Source organism: Lates calcarifer, linkage group LG7_1 (genome assembly GCF_001640805.2).
Source record: "Lates calcarifer isolate ASB-BC8 linkage group LG7_1, TLL_Latcal_v3, whole genome shotgun sequence".
NCBI lineage: Eukaryota > Metazoa > Chordata > Actinopteri > Centropomidae > Lates > Lates calcarifer.
The window spans coordinates 15886199-15907208 of record NC_066839.1 but is presented as its reverse complement, the minus strand read 5'-3'; the positions used below and the strand labels follow the sequence as shown (position 1 = coordinate 15907208).

The window sequence follows — 21010 nt, the reverse complement described above, 5'->3', positions numbered from 1 at the left end:
TGTGCATCTCTCCTGCAGGAAGGCCAGGTTCTCGAGTGTTCGCTCATCAACAGTATTCGTGTTGGTGCCGTCCCAAAGGTGAGACCTCAGGAAAAACAATTTCCTTGCTCTCCTCTGCCTCCACAACATTCACACTGTCTCTCTCTCTCTCTCTGTGCCCACCACCCACCCAGCATTCAGTCTCCCACGGTGACAGTCCTGGTAAAATCCGAGGAGACTGCGACGTCAGGCACGTTATTCATGCTTTAATTAGCCGTGGCCTCAGCAGCATTTTCTGTTGATCGATCTGGGACTCTCAGCTGAGTTCTCACTGCCAGGCTTCTCTCTCAAATACCAGATTCACCAGAGGCATTTGGAGAACATAAACATGAAATATTTAACTCATCAATATTTATACACCCCTGGCTGGGTTTGGCCTCAGGTTGTCTCTGAAACTTTTTTTTTTCCCCTCACAGCCCTGGCTTGTGCTTTTGACCCAGAGAGGAATAATGAAAAATTGTGCTTCCAGCTCTATTATGATGGGCTGTCAGAGAACCACAGGGTTAAGGAGTTCAGTCTATGGGATCAAAAGCTCACAGATATAAGACGTTCTGTCTCTGTCAGAATTACTTTTCCTTATCGTGTAATAGGAAACTGAAATAGCCAAAACGTACCATCAAGCAGAACGAGTCTGTATTCTCAGTGCAGCTGGCAACCAGTCAGTTATTTATTTAGCTGATATGAAGCCAGATACACACACAACCACAGACCTGTATGGTTCCTCTGTATATTAAATATTGATCTGTGCAGGTTAGCCGTGACAGTGACACATGATATCGTAGAATTTGGCAACATGTAAACCAGATGAATTATGAAAGCTGTTACAGGAATACCCATGTGGATGCCTGCCTCTAATTAGTATGCAAACCTGTTAAGCCACTAAAAGTCAGAGGCGTGACAGAAGACACTGTTGTGTGCTGTGTACATAACCTGGTTGTGTATGTCATGTTGACAGCACGAGGAAGGTCTGCTTGTTTTGTCCTGCGTGTGGACGTGTGTATATGTACATGTGTAAGGGCACGTATACAGATTCTGCAGGCTGATAGCCGCTCCTCCTGTTTGTTCAAACGCTGCCTGCTGTTGTGTAAGTAGCAGACTAAGAGCAGACGATGGCAGGGCTTCTCCTCAGAGGTTAACGTGGTTACCCGAGCTCTGAGAGCTGTTTCACATAATCCAATGAGCGAGCAAAGATGAATGGCGTTGGATGATTGCCGGCTGGGGTTTTAAAACAGAAGTGCCTGTTGCCTGTTGCTGCTAATTCAATCATACAACAAAAATACATTATCTTCGTGGTGACGATGGTGGCAGACTGAAATCTGATTGAAAAGATGAGAGGGAGGAGTCGTGCTGTGTTTTTAACAGTGAGAGAATGTTTTCATGGATTTTCTGTTTTACAAACTGAGCAGGAGTTTGCAGTCGTTTCAGGCTGAACTGTGGCGAGAACTGTAGATTATTCTGAGGAGAATGTATAGACATTTAAAATGTCTTATAAAGCATAAATATTAGAATAGATTGTTGTAACTAATTCCTATTTTCTTATTTGTAATATAATGTAGTTTCAACTGAAGACACTAGTTGAACCAATAATAGGTTTGGTTTTATTTTCATGATGTCTCACATCATTAGCTGCTCACATCAAGCACGACCCACATGCAGATTTATTCTTAAAATAATAGCCTGCTGGATGGGGTTAATATGATGTCAAACATTTTGGATGTAACAAAGACTTTAATATCCCAGTGTGATTTCTCTTGTTCAATTATATATTGTTTCCTGACCTTCATTATGTGTGCTTAATCAGAATTCAAATCAGTTTGTTCTTTGTGTTTTTCTACTTTAGTTATTAAATTGCTCCTTTTAGCCAGGTAGCAATGAAATGGTTTATGTTAAGTCTTTGGTTTTCTAGTCTGAAACCTGTTGGTTTATCTGTACTGGCTTTTACATTAAAACCCAAACATTAAAGACAACAAATCATGTTTTATTGTCAAAGGATTTGTATTCTCAGAAAAAACTCTATATGTACAATAAACAAAAACCATACCTTGTATAGCTCAAAAAAGCTTGTAATAGCAACAACATCTTGTCCTATGTGTCACTGGGCTGTGATTCCCAAAGGCAGACACACAAACCAAACTACCTGGTGTTTTACGTAGAACTGACAAGGTAACATCCTTTTAACATTCTGATTTACAGTATGTGAGTTACAGTGTTACTCACCTCTCTGCAACAGCGTGGGGCTCATTCACAGTCACCTCCACTAACCTTCTCCAACCTGCTTCAGTTAAGTGGTGTCTGAAGTGTTGCTTTCCAGTACTGCTGAACACATCTAAATCTGGACTCAGTGGATCTCTTCAATGATCTGTCACATTGTTGGGATCAATTTCGGCAGCTATGATATCTTTTGGATTTAGTATTTTACTTACTTTACTTTACTCTACTTATTTTTACTGCAGTGAACATGAGTTCACGTGGACAACTGGACAACATAACACTTTTTGCTTTTTCTCCTAGTTGCTCTGTGTCTCTCACCGCATTTCTTTCTGACGCCATCTCTTTGCCAACTAAAACACTCTTTTTTTTTTTTTTCTTTCTCAGGACCCAAAGATCTTGTCATCATTTGAGGCCATTGGAAAGACAGAGGCAGACTTGGAGGGCTGTATCATCTGCATCTGCAGTGGCACAGACCTGGTCAACCTGAACTTCATGTTCATGGTGGCAGAGAACCCAGACACAGCCAGGGTAAATACATGCATTCACAGTATTTCCACAGCTCAGTGCTTTGGCTCTCTACACTCAGTGACTTAGGATGTGAAATGGCACAATGATATGCTGTAGTTCAGATGTTGAGATTAAATTTGATTGTTCATGTCGATGCAAAAGTCACAGTGCGTGCAGCTTTCTCCAAACAGCATTGAGATGTACTCTATCTTCTAAAACAAGTTCATCTGTGTTTCTGCTTCACACACAGATAGATCTAAACATAGCCCCTTCAGCGGCTACATGAACTCAGTTAGCCCCGACTTAACTAATATGGCACTTCATGAAAATATGCTACAACCTCAGCAGAACTGCTCAAAGGCCCAAGATGCAGTTGAGGCTAACATTTAGATGTACGTCCTTAAAAACAAATGTTCTGAAAACAAAGCTAGCATAAACTCTGCATGGCACCTAGAGTACCCTCTAATTCATTCAATATTTCCACAGTACGTATGGAGAATAAAAGAACAGCCCGACACAGCAAATATTTAATTCAGAAACAAAGCAAATTGGCAGGTTCATATGCCAACTCCTACACAAGGCAGAACTGACCTTGGTGTATTCTGATAAATAGACACACTCAGAATGACTCATTTTACCATGTCTCACCTAATCTCGATCTCCTCTCCTCCCTCCTGCACTCCTGCTTTTGCTGTTATTTTCTGATCCTTTTTGTTTCTCAGTCTCCCCTCTCTTTTTTTTTTTCTTTCTTTCTCTCATTTCCTTCCCACTCACCTAGGGAAAAAGCTCTGAGAGAAATCTGACTGGCTGATTGAGCAGAGAAACACCTTTCTCTTTATCGCTCTCTCTCACCTTTCTCACTCATTTCTTCCTTTCTGTTTTGGGGCTCAGACAGATGACAACCCTTCCTCTCACTCTCTCTCTCACTCCCTTGCTTCCTCTCTCTCTCTGTTATAATCAGCAGATATTATTATTGCTGACCCCTGCTGGCAAACTTTCAGACACTGTACATGCTTTGTACAGCTCACAATATACAACTATATATTTGGATCAAATTCCAGTTTTACGTACTTGAAGTGATCTGGATTTGAAGAATGACATCACATAATGAAAACAATTTACACTAAGAGAATTAACTCCTGTGTTGGGACATTCTTTAAAAATAAGGACGGTATTATTCTATATTTTCCTCACTGTCATCCAAAAAAAAAAAAAAAAAAAAAAAAATTCAAAGAAAAGGTTAAATCCAATAATAACAGTTGCTTGTTCTCTCAATTCTTTCTAACTTATATATCCTGTCTGTTGCACTCTACAAGCCTATTTGTTCCTATTAAAGACTTAAATCTTTTAAAATGAGTCACACATGTATGGCTTAATTTTGTAAAAGGCTTTTCCTAAAGCAGCTGGGCACTGTAGTTTTTATAAAACACTACTTATTTGTAGGGGACTATTTTTAGCTGCAGATTATTAGCCATTTTGGTATGCTAGTGAGTATTTATGGCAGCAGGATGGTGTATGAGGGAATGACTGAAAATAAGCCACAATGGCCATGTTCATTGTTACTGTGGAATTTGTCACCCAGTACTGTACAATAAGTACAGTCAATAGTCAAAGGATGGTACTTTGACTTTCTGGTGAAGGATAGACTGGTTTAGATTATAGGCTTTAAGCTTTAAGGCAAAGGAAACTTGTAGAGGAAAAGTAAACATCAGCTACTGTATCATCTTTTTAGTGACAAATCTATTTTGGCCCAAAGGCTTAGCAGTTATTGAAAGACACAAAGCCAAAGCAAGAAAATGAACTTTGACAACTTCGAGTTGAGTACAGTTTTTCTCAGCCTGAAGCTTGTCTGCCAGATAGATAGCTCAATCAATCCAGAACAAATAACATACAAAGAGTTTGTGGTGAAAATAAAGGCTGAATTTATGTAAAGTTGAACAGAATTCATCATCCACATTTGTTGTTAGTCCAGGACGATTGTTTAAGCTCTGAGAAAAGTAAAAAGCGCCCACTGGCAGTGACTAACACAAACAGAATGATTGAAAGTCACAGCATGCTGCTGGCCTTAATGAAAATATTTTAAGTATTGTATTATATGATGTCACTTCTGACAGAAAAATGTCCCCAGGATCCAAAACCACAACCAGCTTCAAACTGTATTTGGTGCCAGCACAGAAGTCTTATTGGGCACCACAGTGTTGGTCTTTAGGCACTTCCCATGAGAGGGTGTTTTTCTGGTGATGGGTGTTATAAATGATGTTTGCACTCCGGAGAGCTCACTGCCACAGGGCTGCCAATGATATTCATGCAACAGCCTTCGGCAGGGACGTTTGATAGTTGCAGCACAAACACACACACACACAGTCACACAGATCCAGGTATACGCCCTCATCCCCCACAGTTTAAAACACATTTATTCCTTCTATTTCTGTCCCCTTCTCTCTCTGTCTCTCTCTCTCTCTCTCTCTCTCTCTCTCTCTCTCTCTCTCTGTCATGCACACACACAGATACAAACACACCGTGACACCATCAGCACCTCCCAGCATGCAGGTGGCCCTAAGTAACAGACCTTGGGAGATGAGTTATTTACATCAGTAGACACACACTCACACAAACACACACACGGCTTTACAGACACCACATGCCCAAACAGACTACCCCTGCTGCACCCTGTTATCTTGTTTAATGTTTTTATAATGATGTCAGTAATAATTTGCTGTGGAGGTGGAGGAGAGACAGAGTGCAAACAGGGAGAGTTGGAAGCAGAGACATTCAGAGACAGGAGGCCAGGAGGGTCAAAATTGCTCAGATGATCATCCATTGTGTCGATGCAGTCAGCAGTGTATTCATGTAAATCTACAGGGCCCTCTCTGGCTATTTGTTTACTGTTGCTGCTTGTAGCCTTGAGACAGCTCACAGTGTTTATCACTGTGTGTATATTTTCATGTGTGTGTACGTGCATGTGTTTACTGATTGTCCTGTCAAAACACTCGCCCATGCGTGTGAATTAAGAGGCAATTCATTTGCTTGTTTATTTCCCCAAAGACACACACTTCTAAACACAGTACACACTTCTGGGTACCCTCTGTGCTGCTGTGTGTCTGTGGGCTTCTGTTGGTCAGTGTGTTTTCAGAGGATAAGGGTGTGTGTGCATGTGTGTGTGTCTGTCTGTCCTGAATACTTTCACTTGTTTGTTTGCAGAAATGGATCGAGGGTTTGAGGTCAGTGATTCACAACTTTAAGGCCAACAACGTCTGTCCAATGACCTGCCTCAAGAAACAGTGAGTGCATTTTGCTGCACACTTTCCACACGTCTTAATTACTTTAATTCTATTTTTTGAGTCGTGCTCTAAACAGTTTTAAGCAGTTTTTTTCCTCTCTAAATGTACGCGATGTAATTGTGGTGAGAAATCAGCCCATTTCCTTTTCTCATTTAGTTGGATGAGAATGTGCTTCCTGACCAACGTGAATGGGAAGATTCCTGTGAGAGGGTGAGAGTACATTGATGGGATATTTGTCAACTGCTGTGCCACTTTCTGACAGAATCCATTCCATTCTAGTATAATCCACTCATCTTTACTCTTGCGTGTTGCTGTTCTGTCATTTTCTCCTTCTGTTTTATAGCATTACACGCACATTTGCATCAGGGAAGACGGAGAAGGGGATTTTTCAGGCTCTGAAGGATCTGGGCCTTCCCAGTGGAAAGGTCAGACAACCCTGACTGTACACAGTAGGGTTCAGATGGGTCTCTGCTATCTGTGACTGTTGAAGCTGTTGCTAACAATTGGCGGACTTGTTTGTTTTTCTCAGAACGACGAGATCGAACCGTCAGATTTCACCTTTGACATTTTCTACGCACTCACACAGAAGATCTGTCCTCGCACAGACATAGAGGAACTCTTCAAGAAAATGTGAGTCTCCTTTTTTTTTAACCTGCCTGCATTGTTTTGTGTAACTGTAATGTTCACTTATTTTCGTACCTAAAAATAATGAATCTTCTAAATAAACAACTTACAGTAATATCCTTTGCATTGCATTATACCGATGTTACCCAGTGCCTAAATAGAACAATGATATCCAGTGTTAAAATATTCCCCAAGTGTGAGCTACTGCATCCTGATGGAAATAATCAGGACAAATGTTTCTGCGCCTGCTGCACTAACTATGTCTGGACAGCCTAACCTGCTTCCACAGTTCAACATTAATTATGTTCAACCTAATGACAACATTTAAAAAAGAGAGACGATTAACATGTTGTTACTAAAAGTGTAACATTTAAGAATGATCCTCTTTAAAGACTGCTTTCTAATTTTAACTGACTGACTGTGAATGACTGTCAGGGTGTCTATTTTAAGAAGCATAACGTCTTGTTTTTTTTTTTTTTTTCCTAATTAATTCCTTTGCAGCAATGGGAACAAAACTGATTATTTAACTGTAGACCAGTTAGTCAGCTTTCTGAATGAAGTAAGCTCTTTATCATTCATTAACTTCTCTGTGTATTTGGCTTGCCCGTGCCCCTTTCTGCAACTCCCCTGCTTTACCCCCATCTCGCTCTGGGTGGAAGTTGCCCCTCCAGCCCGGACTGTGCATCAGCCGAGCCTCATTAAAACTCCATTAATGAGACGGACAGAATATTTAACTTCCAGTCAGCCTGCAAGGGCAACTTCAACCAACTGCCCTACTCTGCATGCCCGCCCTCCTCTTATTCCCCATCTTCTCCCTACCGCGGCTTGCCTCCCCGTGTCTGATTGGTGTTGCCATGGCAACGGGAAGGTAGAGGTTTCCATCCTGTTGCTTCCTGCTTGGCTCATCTTGTTTCCTGCTGTCTGTGTATGTGCTCCGTGGCCGTGCTCCTTGTGGGCTGAATACCTGCTTAGTCCATCCACTGTGCTGCTTCATGCCCAGTCCTGTGCATCACGCTCTGGACCCGCCAATGGAGCCACAGCTTAGAGTAATTTCCCCCGGTTTACCGAGTGGGCAGTGGTGTTATAATGATGTTTTGATGCTGTTGTTTTGCTAATGTAGAGCTGCATCAAACCCCTCCAACATGTCTTCCTTTGCTTTTAAGCAAACACTTTACCACTGCACCTTTTAGTGTGACTCACAGTTTATTGTGAATATCTTACATTGAAATTGTGTTTGTTTCAGTTTAGACTTAAGTGCTTTCTATTAAAAGCCACTATAATGATAGAGAACAACTAGATATAGAAAATGTATATTAGTCCAAATAAGGAAATGACAAATCTTGAAATGAGTGCTGTTAGTACTTTGTCCCGTGTCGCATAATTAATTAATTAATTAATTGACCCCTGTCCTGTGTGTCAGTGCAAAATGTATTTAATCTTTGATCCAATTCTTCTTTGGAAATAACTGTGTGCGCGCACATGTGTTGCTCTACAGAACCAGCGTGACCCAAGGTTAAATGAGATTCTGTTCCCGTTCTACGACCCTAAGAGAGCCATGCAGATCATCGAGAAATATGAGAGAGATGATGAGCTGAAGAAGAAAGGTAAAAGGGATGCATGGACAGAAACAGGACGCAGAGAGAAATTTTAGGCTGTGCTGCCACCTGCCTGTGTAACTTTGAAGCTGCAGTGTGACACACCAGATGATTGGCAAAGTTCTCTGCTGAAATACTTAAGTTACTTTCAGCCATATTGTTCTTATTATCTTGACAAACTGACAAAGTTAGGTGGTAGTGCTACTCCTAAATTACTCCTAAATTATCAATGGACTTTTGACACAAAACGGGGGGTAAGGATGCTGTAGCCACCAACTAATTATTCTAGTATGAAAGAGACATCCTCCTGTGTCCTCTTACCCAGGTCACATGTCCAGTGATGGCTTCTGCCGGTACCTGATGTCAGATGAAAATGCCCCAGTTTTCTTGGACCGGCTGGAGCTGTACCAGGAAATGGACCAGCCACTGGCCCACTACTTCATCAGCTCCTCCCACAACACTTACCTGACAGGCCGACAGTTTGGAGGGAAGTCCTCGGTAGAGATGTACCGTCAGGTTCTACTGTCTGGATGCAGGTATGCAAGTGTGTCATGGTTTCTGGAGATGGTGGATACATGTGAAGGTGTACACACACACACACACACAGAGAGAGAGAGAGATAGATATGGTATGTGGATATGCTCAGGCTGTTATTAATTCTATGTGTTTACTGTCCTGTCAGATGTGTGGAGCTGGACTGCTGGGATGGGAAAGGAGAGGACCAGGAGCCTATCATCACTCACGGCAAGGCTATGTGCACAGACATCCTGTTTAAGGTGAGAACACACGCACACACACAGCAATACAGTATAGTATAGCTGTGCTGTTTACTTTAACAGTTGCAGGAGTCTGTTTCCGGCTGCCTCACGATCTCTTAATGATATGTGCCTGCCCCCTAGTGTTGAAGTCATGATATTGCATCTATCATTGCTCCTTAAACCCTTATTTTGCTCTTCTTTCCTATGTTTCTTCTTTTCCTCTCTTCTTCCTCCTCTCCCAACAGGATGTCATCCAAGCCATCAAGGAGACGGCATTTGTCACTTCAGAGTATCCTGTTATTTTGTCCTTCGAAAATCATTGCAGGTAAATGTGCCGTCAGTAATAAGCAAGGGTGTTAATGTATAATGACTTTGTTGTTATTTACAGGAAGGTTTCATAGGTATACAGTACATGAACACAGTTTATTCTGCATGTGTGTCTGTCACCAGTAAACCACAGCAGTACAAGATGGCTAAATACTGTGAGGAGATCTTTGGCGACCTCCTCCTCAAACAGCCTCTGGAGAACTATCCGGTGAATACCATGCTCTTGATCCACAGTGATTTTATTACAACAGGATGATGGTGAGCCAAATTTAAACAGATGATTGTGTTCTCTCTTCCAGATTGAAGCTGGCCGCCCTTTACCCTCTCCAAACGACCTCAAACGTAAAATCCTAATCAAAAACAAACGCTTGAAACCTGAAGTGGAACAGAGTACGTACACAATTCATCCCACTGAATCTGTTCATTATGACTTTGTTTCTACTCTTATCTTGTGTTGTAACATTTGTCTTTGTGTGTAATACAGAGCAGCTAGAGGCCTTTAAGAAACACATGGAGGCAGGAGAGACCAACACCCCTGCCATCATTATGGGAGAGGAGAATGAGGATGACACAGAGAATGGTCAGTCTGTTTGTGTGAGAAATGTGAAATGGCTAATTGTAATACACACTGGGTTCATCATGGACCAGAGGTTATGCCTGACCAAGTTTCTTGTATACCTGAATGACTAGTGGTATAAGGAAGAAGGTGTTTCAGGTTCACATATATGCAACACAACACCGTATCAATGATCTTTCAAAAAAAAATCACTTTAACAGACAAACACTCATTTTAAAGGCTTTTAATTTACATCAGTGTTTACAGAATAAACAAAAGATTTTCATGAAAATATAATTGGTGAAAATATGTGCTCCAGTATTAATTTCTTTGTGTCTGTGTGTATGACTTTAGGAGAAAAAGAGGCTGAGGATAAAGATTTGAATTCAGAGGCCCCCAGTCTGTCAGAGGCAACCAGTGAGAAAGAGGCCAACAGTGTTTCTCAGAGTAACACTGTCAGCTCGAGGAAAGAAGAGGAACGCAGCAACAGTATCAAGAAGGTGGGTTGGCACTGCAATGATTAACTGTCCTCTGAAAATTAACTGTCTGACACTGCCAGGGGTACAGTATCTTAGACTTAGTGGGAAATACAATTTAGAAATGGCTTCAGAAGTATACACTGTAGTTGAGGTCAGTCAATGGGAAAGTAGAAGAGCATCTCTACCTGCAACTGTGTGTCCAGAAGCCTCCAATTCTGAAGTTCTCACTGCAATAAAAAGAAGAAAAGTGTAACAAAATTAGAATTAAAAACTGTCTGAAATGTTTAATTATTATAAAAACTCAAAATATCCTTACCAGGCCCTTTCCCAACATTAGATCCCACACATTTATCAACTAAAACTAATCTAGAGTAGAGACTGTATACAGATTATACAAACTGAAGGTGGTTTGAAGTTGCTTTTAGGAATTGTCCACATAGCTCATACTAATAACTGTTTGCTTGTGGCCTTGGGAGGTTCTCGGTGAAGCAAACCTGTGGATGCCTCTGATTATAAGCAGCCACTTGGTACACCTACTGGTATTAAGTTGAAAAATATATATATTTAATATAGCTATGCTATACTGCTATGCTATAATGACAATGTATTTTCTCATGTATCTGACTAACACCCTAGATAATACATATAAAGTAGGAAATTGTGGTGGATCAATGATAATGTTATTATGAATTAATGATACATCACCTGTGAATGAACCACAGAGATGATATGAGGGGAAACGTCTGATTGGATGTTTCTGATGGGTTTTTATTTTTGCTGTGTTTCCAGGTGCCTGATGATGAAGTGACAGAGATTTCAGAAGCCACAGAAGCAACAGATGCCACAGATATCTCTGAAGCATCTGACCAAGACAATAACAAGAAGGCAAGCACACATCTACCCCCACTTGTTCTCTCTCACAAACACACACACACACACACACACACACACACACACCTAATCACTACTTATAAAAAAAACAAATGTCATGTCTGTGCTAAGACATAAGATTTTGTGTTTGTCAACCTGTCCTGTTTAGGGTGGGGATGTGGCAGAAGACTCTGAAGAGGCTCTGATAGCTCAGTACACCTACGTAGGAGCCACCACTAACATCCACCCATATCTCTCAGCCATGGTCAACTACGCACAGCCTGTCAAGTTCCAGAGTTTTGATGTAGCAGAAGGTGAGCTTTGACTTACTAGTCATGTATTTTGCAATTTTTTAAGTTGCTTCTACAAAAGCAAACTTCTTTAAAGTTAAAAGATTGAAACTACTAGAGTGCTTTCTCTTTGCAGGTCAAAATATTAATGCCAAACAAATCCAGCTCAATTCACTGCTCTTGATTCTTTTTTCTGTCTCTCAGAGAGGAACATCCACCACAACATGTCATCCTTTAACGAGTCTGTGGGCCTGGGTTACCTGAAGACTAACGCCATAGAGTTTGTCAAGTATCCTTTGAGCTGTTGTGAAATTGACAGTTGCACTTCATTTATCTGAAAAAGAAAAAGCCTTGAAAGCTAGAAAAATATAGTAAGGAGTAACCAAACTGTCATGTGTTTAATTTGCACAAAATCCTTTCATCATAATGAAAAATTCAAGATGACTTAAATTGAAAATGCTGCTATGTCCTACTATACTGCAAAGTAGACAAAATGCTTTAATTAACAAGGGAATGATCATCACTACTGAGATTTACACTAGTATTCACTGAGCACATCTAAATTTTCCACACCTGAACACACCTATGCAGCTTCCTCATAAAATCAGAGTTAACTTAATAAGGTCACCTAAATGAGAGTGGAGTGGTGGGTCAGAGCTGATGTTTTTCAGCCATATTTGTTTCCACTCTGCTGCTGGAAAAGAACTGGAGGCCTCTGGAGGCCGGTGTGCCTTTGGACTGTGTGACTTGGCCTGACACTCATACACACACACGCGTGCGCATGCACTTGCCTCCTCTCTCTCTCTCTCTCTCTCTCTCTCTCTCTCCTCCCTCCTCTCCTCTCCAATGGGACTGCTTGACCCAAGCTGTTCACACTAAAAATAGTCCTGCAGTCTGTTTGATGCACACACTCCAGTCCATACACACATGTGCTGGAACACACATGGTCTCCCTCGCTTTTTTTTTTTTCTTTTTTAAAATTTTCCTGAGCGTCAGTGCAGCTACAACAAGCGTCAGATGAGCCGTATCTACCCCAAAGGGGGCCGGGTGGACTCCAGTAATTACATGCCTCAGATCTTCTGGAACGCAGGCTGCCAGATGGTCTCACTCAACTTCCAGACCCCAGGTACCACAACACGCAACATGGGACCTCTGACCTCACACACACACACACACACACACACACACACACACACACACACACACACACACATAGAAGTGTTCCACATACAGTACTATAAACACACATGCATATACAAATGCAAGCATTCAGTCAACCTTTTGATCTAAGAAAGTGCAGCATGCACTGAACTTCTGACCTCACATATTCACACATCATAAGCTTCTTACAGTATCCATGTGTAGTCTTGATGAACATGGACTCACTAATCAACAACCCTCACTACCCAACTACCCATATCATTCCATAAACAATGTCCCAGCTACCCTAGATAATCCACAGATTTCATTTGTAATTACTTGGGTTTTTAAAAAGTTCTAATGAAAAATGTTCAAGATCTGTGATCCAGCCTGAGTTGGGTAAACTGACTCGAGTCAATATTGTTGATACTGTCAGAGGCAAATGAGGGGTGCAGAAATTTGGGAAACCATGCTGGTATGGACAAGTATGTCCACAACAAACTCAGACATTTTCACCATATTTGTTACATAAAAATGTATCCTTCACCACACACTGACACTGGCCAATCATTGTCTTACATAAGCATACACACTAAGCCTGTGGAGACGCAGTGAGTTCTTAGTCTCTGCAAGTGGTTTGCATGTCATTTTGCAGCATCAGGTTATGCCTGCATGCACCTGAGTATGTGCACACATACACACACATCTCCTACTCCACCCACCCACCTCATCTGTTTTTCACTCAGACGCTCTCTCAAAAACACACACACACACACATTTTCATAAACTGCCACATACACACCTATACAGTGAGTGATGCCTGTTGTAAAACAGCTGCTGCCCTATGGCCAGAGGCGAGAGGGGTCAGACCATATGGCTTGCTGGGAGCAGAGCATGTGCAAAGTTCGGGCGGGGGGGGGGGGGGTGTCACACAAGAGGTGGAGCTTCTGTGATGGGGGGATAAATGGTTAGAGGGAAGAAAAACAGATGTCAGGGGAAATGGAAAATGCCTCTCTTTCATTCTGCCAAGAAAAAGCTCAGTAGAAACAAATGCAAATGAATGAACTGTTTTGTTTCAGATCTGATGTTTGTGTGATGTGAGAACCTGATGTCTATATGTGTGAGTTCTCATCCTCTGTTTGTTTCTCTCTCTCTCTTTCTCTCTCTCTCTCTCTCAGACTTGGCCATGCAGTTGAACCAGGGCAAGTTTGAGTACAACGGCTCCTGCGGGTGAGAAAAGCTCCTCTTTCCTGTCCTGAGCTCATTTCCATCCGTCCCGTCCCTCCCTTCTCCGCCCCTCTCTGAAACTCATCAATTAAAGCTTGTCACATCTCATTACTGGTTGCCAGCGGCGACTGTAGCTACTGTCTACCCTGAGAGCCAATGAGTGCTTTGGAGAAGCGAGCTTCTCTTCACTTGCCTGTGAGGCTCTCCGCAGTCATCTATCTCCTCCTTTCCCCATCATTGTCTTCGTCCCTCAGCTCTAATACTGTCCCTGAGGGCAGAGATTTAACTGCTAATGCTGTAAATCTCATATGTGGGGAGATCAGGGCTTTTGCAGACACCCATCATTACTAATGTCACTCTGATGGGCCCCCGGTTAACACACAGAGGTCTCAGTGCCTTCTTATTCCTTATAAATCATTAGAGAGCATCAGGAAACTAAAAATGTTTTTAGAAACAGTATTTTAATTTTAGGACCAGATTTTACATCAGAACATCAGTGTTACCTTATTTGATCTTAAGGTAGATTGATTCTGCTGTGTGAGCACTTTCCTCCACTCATCTCCTACGTGTCTGTATGTATGTATGTATATATGTGTGTGTGTGTGTGTGTGTTAGGTACCTGCTTAAGCCCGACTTCATGCGGCGGTCAGACAGGATGTTTGACCCTTTCTCAGAGACCCCAGTGGATGGTGTCATTGCTGCAACCTGCAGTGTACAGGTCAGCCATTACAAAAACAGTTAAATCCTATGAAAAAAATAAAAAACACAGTAGTTTAATAAAAACTTATTCATGAAGGTAGATGTACTGTCATATTTATACAAGGCATAGTTTGTCTTATTACACACATGGAGACCATTATCATTACATTATTAATATTATACTACATTTCAATTTTGGGTACTCCAAAGATGCAGATGGTGTTTGTGTCACGAATCAAGGTCCAATAATGAATAATGAATAATGAATAATTACTTTTTAAATATTCCTGTGAAATGGAAACCTTTGCATATCAATATTGATGCTTCTCTTTTTACCTCAGGTGTTCTCTGGACAGTTCCTGTCAGACAAGAAAATCGGCACATACGTTGAAGTTGACATGTACGGGCTGCCGACGGACACCATCCGAAAGGAGTTTCGCACACGAATGGTGATGAACAATGGACTGAACCCTGCGTACAACGAGGAGCCCTTCGTCTTTAGAAAGGTAGTGAGAAGGGCAGGAGAGGGGTTGGGTGAGTCAGGGGAGGGGCTAGAGGTGAAGATGATGGATACAGTGAGTTAAAACAAATGTTAATGATTCGGGAAAAGAAAGGGGGGAAAAGATTAAGGCACAATTAAAGAGAAGAGAGGTAGAGGGGAAGAAAAAGAAGAAAGTAATGTAATAGTGGTTAAAAATCTAGAAATGACTATTCCACAGAGGAAGAAAACTCAGAGAGTGATTTGGGAGAATGATTGTGGTTATTTGCAAGAGTATCACAAACTAAAAGAGAGTGGGACAAGAGAAGGAAGAACAAGGCATATAAGTATTTTAACCCACAGGGGAGGAAAGGAGGAAAAACAAAGGACAGCTTGAAGAAAGCAAGAGAAACACAGAAACAATTAGAAGTGAAAGAGAGGGAGAGAGATGGGAGATGGAGGGAATGAAAAAGAGAAAGAGTGTGTGTGCGTGTGTGCACGCAATAGTGCTGCTCTCAGCAGAATGAGGAGTCTCTCAGCCATGACTGTGACTCCAGCTTCCTAACACACACCATCAATCACAGCCTGCCGCAGTGCTGCTCTGCTCTCACTCACTCACACACACACACACACACACACACACACACACACACACAAACTTACACAGTGCTATCGAAGAGGGGCATCATGAGCAGAGCTGCTGGCAAGACTCGTTTCTCACATCTACTCACACAGACACAAATGCCCTGAAATACTGCCACACCTTTTGCATGCATGCATACACAGCGATGTCAAGATGACTCAGAGCAAACAATACACACCAGCAGCACTCACACACTGCACATCAGCGAGGCTACATTTGCGTAAGCATACGCACAAGCAGCGCTTCCACCCATTCATCTCCAGTGAGTATTTTTCGGACTTATCTCTTACCTTCCCCCTCGTCTAGGTATTAATCATCCTCCTCTCGCCGTTCACTTATCTCCACACACAAGGCCAGTTAAGACTCTCGCTCCCACTCTTTTTTTTTTTTCCCAAGGGTGCACACACAGACACAAGTGACATACACACACATACATACAAGATAGACTCCACTCCGTGGATATGTACTAGCTGTGGAGATGGCCTTGTCAGTCCCAGATATGCTGTGTGTTGTTCTGCTATCACACCTTTTGCCTGTATCACACTGTGACCGTCCCCTGATAGTGTCCCCCTGCAGTTTCATCCTTGACCTTCGCCTTTAATGATGCTGTCTCAATTTGGCTTAAAAGACAGCCCATTTTACTGCAATGGCTGCAAAATAGTTTGTAGCTTACCTATTTTCACACCAGAATGAGTTCCACAGGGACCAACTTCTGATTGTGACTTTTATTTTCCGTCACACTTTTTGTCCTCACACCCGTTTGCTCCCCCTGTTCCTCACCCCATCTTTTCTTTTTTGTTTGTTTGTTTTTTTTTTTTTTTTTTTTTGGGAAATTCTGGTTCCTTCTCTCTCACCCTCCCTCCTATTTCCTTTCACCACCCACCCCCCTCCCCCTCCTAGGTGATCTTACCGGATCTGGCAGTACTGCGCATCGCAGTCTACGACGACAACAACAAGCTGATTGGCCAGCGCATCCTGCCTCTGGACGGCCTGCAGGCTGGCTACCGTCACATCTCTTTGAGGAACGAGGGCAACAAACCCCTGTCGTTGCCCACCATCTTCTGCCAAATCATCCTCAAGACCTACGTGCCCGACGGCTTCGGAGGTGAGGGGAATAGAAACACACACACACACACACACATTAATTACAAAACTCTGTCTATTGCTTTATGTTCTTCAGTGTGTAAATGCAGAATTACAAGTTTGTTTCACACTGACATTCTTTGTTTTGCTGCCTCAGTTTATTCATGTCTAATAAGAAAGTGACTTCTGTAGGGAGAGGACAGAAAAAAGGAGAGCAATGAAGCTCTCTTCCCTGCTTACTTACTCTTTGCATTGGTCTGCTTTAAGCATTCAGAGTAATGGCATGATGATGATGACAGTGAATCTGCAGTGAGACAGTTTAAAACAGGCAGAGGCATACAAATGAGCAAGACAATTGCAGTTGTCATTAAATAAAGCCAAGGGCTTGCACTGAGGAACCATTACTGTAACCATTAGCTTTCTGCCAGAATCACTTCACTGTCAGACCTGCAGCATTGTACTAGGAGTTCAAAATAGAATCCTTTTCTTAAGAGGCAGTGTTATTTGAACAAAGTAACATCCTAGCCTGGTCTTGACCAGTATACTTTCTCAGCATAATGAGGCAGAGGTAGATTGTGTGTCTCTCTGGAGCAGGAGAAAGCTTTAATCTAACACATTTGTACACTGCCTTTCTTATTGCTAAATAACATTTTAAAATAGTTTGTGTCATGAGGGATATTTGGACATTTGCTGAGAATACACTTAGAAAAACACAATCCATGAGGTTTATCAATTAAACTTCTCTTCTCCCTAAACTACACTAAATAATTATTTGGTTTGTTTCAGCAATTGTGGATGCTCTATCGGACCCAAAGAAGTTCTTGACCATAGCAGAGAAGAGAGCTGATCAGATGAAGGCGCTTGGGATTGACACGGTATGCAACCAACACAAATGCACACACACACCATGAAGCTTCAGACTGAGTTAATGAAGAGGCTGATCTCCATAGTATTTTGTAGAATTATTTCTGATTGACAGAAACCTAGGCTACAGGAGTACTGCAACCATGATACAATAACATAATCACTTTCCACTTAAATCTATCCCCTCCCTGTTGTAGAACGACATCGCAGACGTTCCCAGTGGAAGCTCAAAGAATGACAAGAAAGGAAAAGGTAAAGGAGACACTGTGAAGGCCAGTGTGACACCACAGGCCAGCTCAGACATGGCCCAGACCTCCAATGCTTCCCAGAATAACACAGCAGAAACCAAGAAAGGTATATACTGACTCAAAAACATGCATATTAACATATACATATATACACTGTGTAGATGCAGATTTTAATTTCCTTTACCTCTGCTGTAACAGATACTGCACTTGTGCCTAATGTCAGCATTGAGGACTTAAAACAAATGAAGGTTGGTATCCCAACTCCTGACTCTTAACTCAGTGACATGGCTTCTGCAGTTGACTCTGTAGAGATGTACTAAATGTGGAGGAATAAGCAAATATGCAGAGGTAATAATAGAGTAATATTTGATTGTACTAAAAGGTGCCAGCTATTTTTCCACTATCTCTTGGTAAAACTATAACTACTATAATTACCCCTTTCTACCAATATTCAACTCAAAATAACCTGATTAAATACTTCAATAGAAGTAACTACCATATACATGCTACCAGAAAATGTCTATACCCAGCCATTATGTTTCCCCAGTCTGGTATGTTCACAGGCTCTTCTCTACATGGCCTGTGCAAGCTAACGAAAAATGTTTCTCTCCCACCACAGACGTACCTTAAATTGATTAAAAAGCAACAGAAGGAGCTCAGCGCTTTAAAGAAGAAACACTTGAAGGTAGGTGATTGATGTAATGCAGACCTGTCTGTTGATAATGCAAAGAGGCTCCTGCCTATTCTGGCAAGTTATTGATGCTCAGAGGGACAGAAACAGAGCCAGGGAGGCGGTTCTTCCTTTCATCTTCTACTGACCATTGCTTCATCTCTGTATTCACTTATGCACACACACACACACAAAGAGAAACACACAATCTGTCCATTACAAACACACATAGATGTAGCCATATAATTAATGTTTTAGAAGAAATTAGACTTGCTAAAGTTGTGTTCCCTTTGACCACAGCTCACCATAGAGACAACGGTGGGTGCTGGCTCATTCATTGCAGCTGATTAATTATCACAGTATTAAGTCCTACTGTGTAATACATGTATAATATTACCATCCAGACCCATCTGTTGACTGAATAAAGATGATGCTGGCTCATTACTCAATGTAGACAACAACTTATGAATGTTTTTAAAATAATAATCACTGTTATGTATTGTAGCTGCTTGTTTTGTTAGGATTTCAGAATCTATTTTAGGCTTTATTCTCATGTCTGCTCAAGGAAGAGCTCAATACAGGTTGATACAGTGTTGATGCAGATTTAAACTGCACCTCCACAGTATAAATAAATACTTAAGTGATACATGTTGTCTTGTTTCAATAGGATCAAAATATAATGCAGAAAGCCCACTGTACTCAGGTGGAAAAGATGGTGTCTCTGCATGATAAGGAGAAGATCACCCTGGAGAAACTACTGGAGAAAGCCATCAAGAAACGCGGGTAAGTGGGGGGGGGGGGGGGGAACAGCATTGTGTGCAAAAAAAAAAAGGTTAGGGGGGAAAAGGCGCAGTAAGAGCACAGTGCAGTAACATTATGGCACTGTATTGCCCCACATTTGCTCCAGGATTACCAGCCTGCTAATCTTGGTTTCCATCTTCAGTGATTGAGTCAAACAGTGTCAATTGTGTTTAAAGCGCAATGTCAGACAGAAAACTATAACGACACAACTTAAATGCACAAGCTTTTGGCTAACTGGAAGGGCATGTAAATTATGATCAATAATACCGGTCTCTTAAAAACCTGAACTGTCCAACTGATGTCCTTCTTTTGGGATGAAAATACTTCAGTATTAATACTTTAAGAGTAAATTTCACTTGCATGGTATTTGTAATTGGTAACTGTCACTGTCTATTTTCTTTCCTTACAGGGAAAACAATTGCCAAGAGCTGAAGAAGGAGACAGAAGATAAAATACAAACACTAGTCACTGATCACAAAGCCAAGGTGAGACTGCACTGCGCTTCCTATCCCAAAACTAACATTCTCCCTGCAGTTATTTGCTACGAGGATGACTGTAACTGTGTGTGTGTGTGTGTGTGTGTGTGTGTGTGCGTGCAGGTAAAGGACATCACAGCACAGCACACTAAAGAATGGTCAGAGCTGAGCAGCAGTCACGGCAATGAGGAGCAGGAGATGAAAGACAGCCACGTCACACAGCAGTGTGAACACCTCAAGAAACTCCTGGCCACTGTCCAGGAGCAGCAGACCATGCAGCTCAAACTCATCCATGAACGGTGAGAGGCTCACACACACATGCATGCATAAACATCCATTCACTGTGTGTGATCAGACCTAGAAGGGCAGTAGCCCTGTGATTTCACTGCTAAACTGAAGCTTCAGTTGCTTGGCTGTTACTTACAGCTAGAAGTTGTATTTTCGTTGTAAATGTTGATTGCAATCAAGTTTCCTTGCAGTAAATGTGGTTTCCTTTTCCACAATTTTAGGCAAAGCAAAGAGATGCGCGCCAACCAGGCCAAGATGTCCATGGAAAACAGTAAAGCCATCAGCCAGGACAAGACCATCAAAAACAAGGCTGAGAGAGAGAGGTGAGTCACATATACAGTATACTGTATCTATCTGTTATTATGTTGTCATTTTCTAGTATGTTTTCTGTTGAATGGTCATTGTAATGTAGTAACAGTTGCATTGGTACTTTTAACAACATAGTCTTGTTGTCTTTTTGTTGTTTAGGAGAGTGCGAGAGTTAAACAGCAGCAACACCAAGAAGTTTCTAGGATGAAAGGAAGAGGGTGAGTTGTTTACTACAATTGACTTTTCAATATTTAGCTTAAATTACACCAGGGATTCTCCTTTTTTAGTACACTGTAACACATTACCAGCATACAAATGTTTGGATGTGTGTTGGTACTTAAGTAATTCAATTTTGCCCTATAAATACAATAAAACATTCTCATCTTCTAAAGAAAAATATGTCTGGTCTAGAGATCTCGAAGATAGTACATTTTCACCTTAACAGAAAATCTCTAAATATCACCTTTGTTTTTTGTTTATTAACATATTGAATATTAACAGTATTAAGATATTTTGCTTTCTTAATTGCAGTGGTCTAGAAATCAAA

General features: G+C 41.5%; 2 protein-coding genes across 2 annotated transcripts in view; one reads left to right on the top strand and one right to left on the bottom strand.

The window, feature by feature from the left end:
* gpcpd1 (glycerophosphocholine phosphodiesterase 1) overlaps positions 1 to 7387 on the bottom strand; it is a 259347-nt gene extending 251960 nt beyond the window's left edge. Inside the window, exon 1 of the mRNA XM_018696226.2 lies at positions 7383 to 7387. The gene's annotated coding sequence lies outside the window, so the exon portion shown is untranslated. The remainder of the gene's footprint in view (positions 1 to 7382) is intronic.
* Positions 1 to 21010, top strand: part of LOC108896906 (1-phosphatidylinositol 4,5-bisphosphate phosphodiesterase beta-4) — a 62987-nt gene that overhangs the window by 37359 nt on the left and 4618 nt on the right. Inside the window, 33 exon segments of the mRNA XM_018696206.2 lie at positions 19 to 78; positions 2635 to 2778; positions 5959 to 6038; positions 6195 to 6248; positions 6382 to 6463; positions 6568 to 6668; positions 7164 to 7221; positions 8158 to 8266; positions 8583 to 8793; positions 8940 to 9033; positions 9261 to 9340; positions 9466 to 9550; positions 9642 to 9732; positions 9827 to 9922; positions 10253 to 10398; positions 11167 to 11262; positions 11417 to 11561; positions 11742 to 11826; positions 12539 to 12663; positions 13856 to 13907; positions 14520 to 14622; positions 14945 to 15109; positions 16625 to 16829; positions 17594 to 17682; positions 17869 to 18025; positions 18118 to 18167; positions 18539 to 18604; positions 19257 to 19372; positions 19800 to 19875; positions 19990 to 20165; positions 20376 to 20477; positions 20623 to 20665; positions 20667 to 20681. Coding sequence (XP_018551722.1) covers positions 19 to 78; positions 2635 to 2778; positions 5959 to 6038; positions 6195 to 6248; positions 6382 to 6463; positions 6568 to 6668; positions 7164 to 7221; positions 8158 to 8266; positions 8583 to 8793; positions 8940 to 9033; positions 9261 to 9340; positions 9466 to 9550; positions 9642 to 9732; positions 9827 to 9922; positions 10253 to 10398; positions 11167 to 11262; positions 11417 to 11561; positions 11742 to 11826; positions 12539 to 12663; positions 13856 to 13907; positions 14520 to 14622; positions 14945 to 15109; positions 16625 to 16829; positions 17594 to 17682; positions 17869 to 18025; positions 18118 to 18167; positions 18539 to 18604; positions 19257 to 19372; positions 19800 to 19875; positions 19990 to 20165; positions 20376 to 20477; positions 20623 to 20665; positions 20667 to 20681 — 3357 coding nt within the window.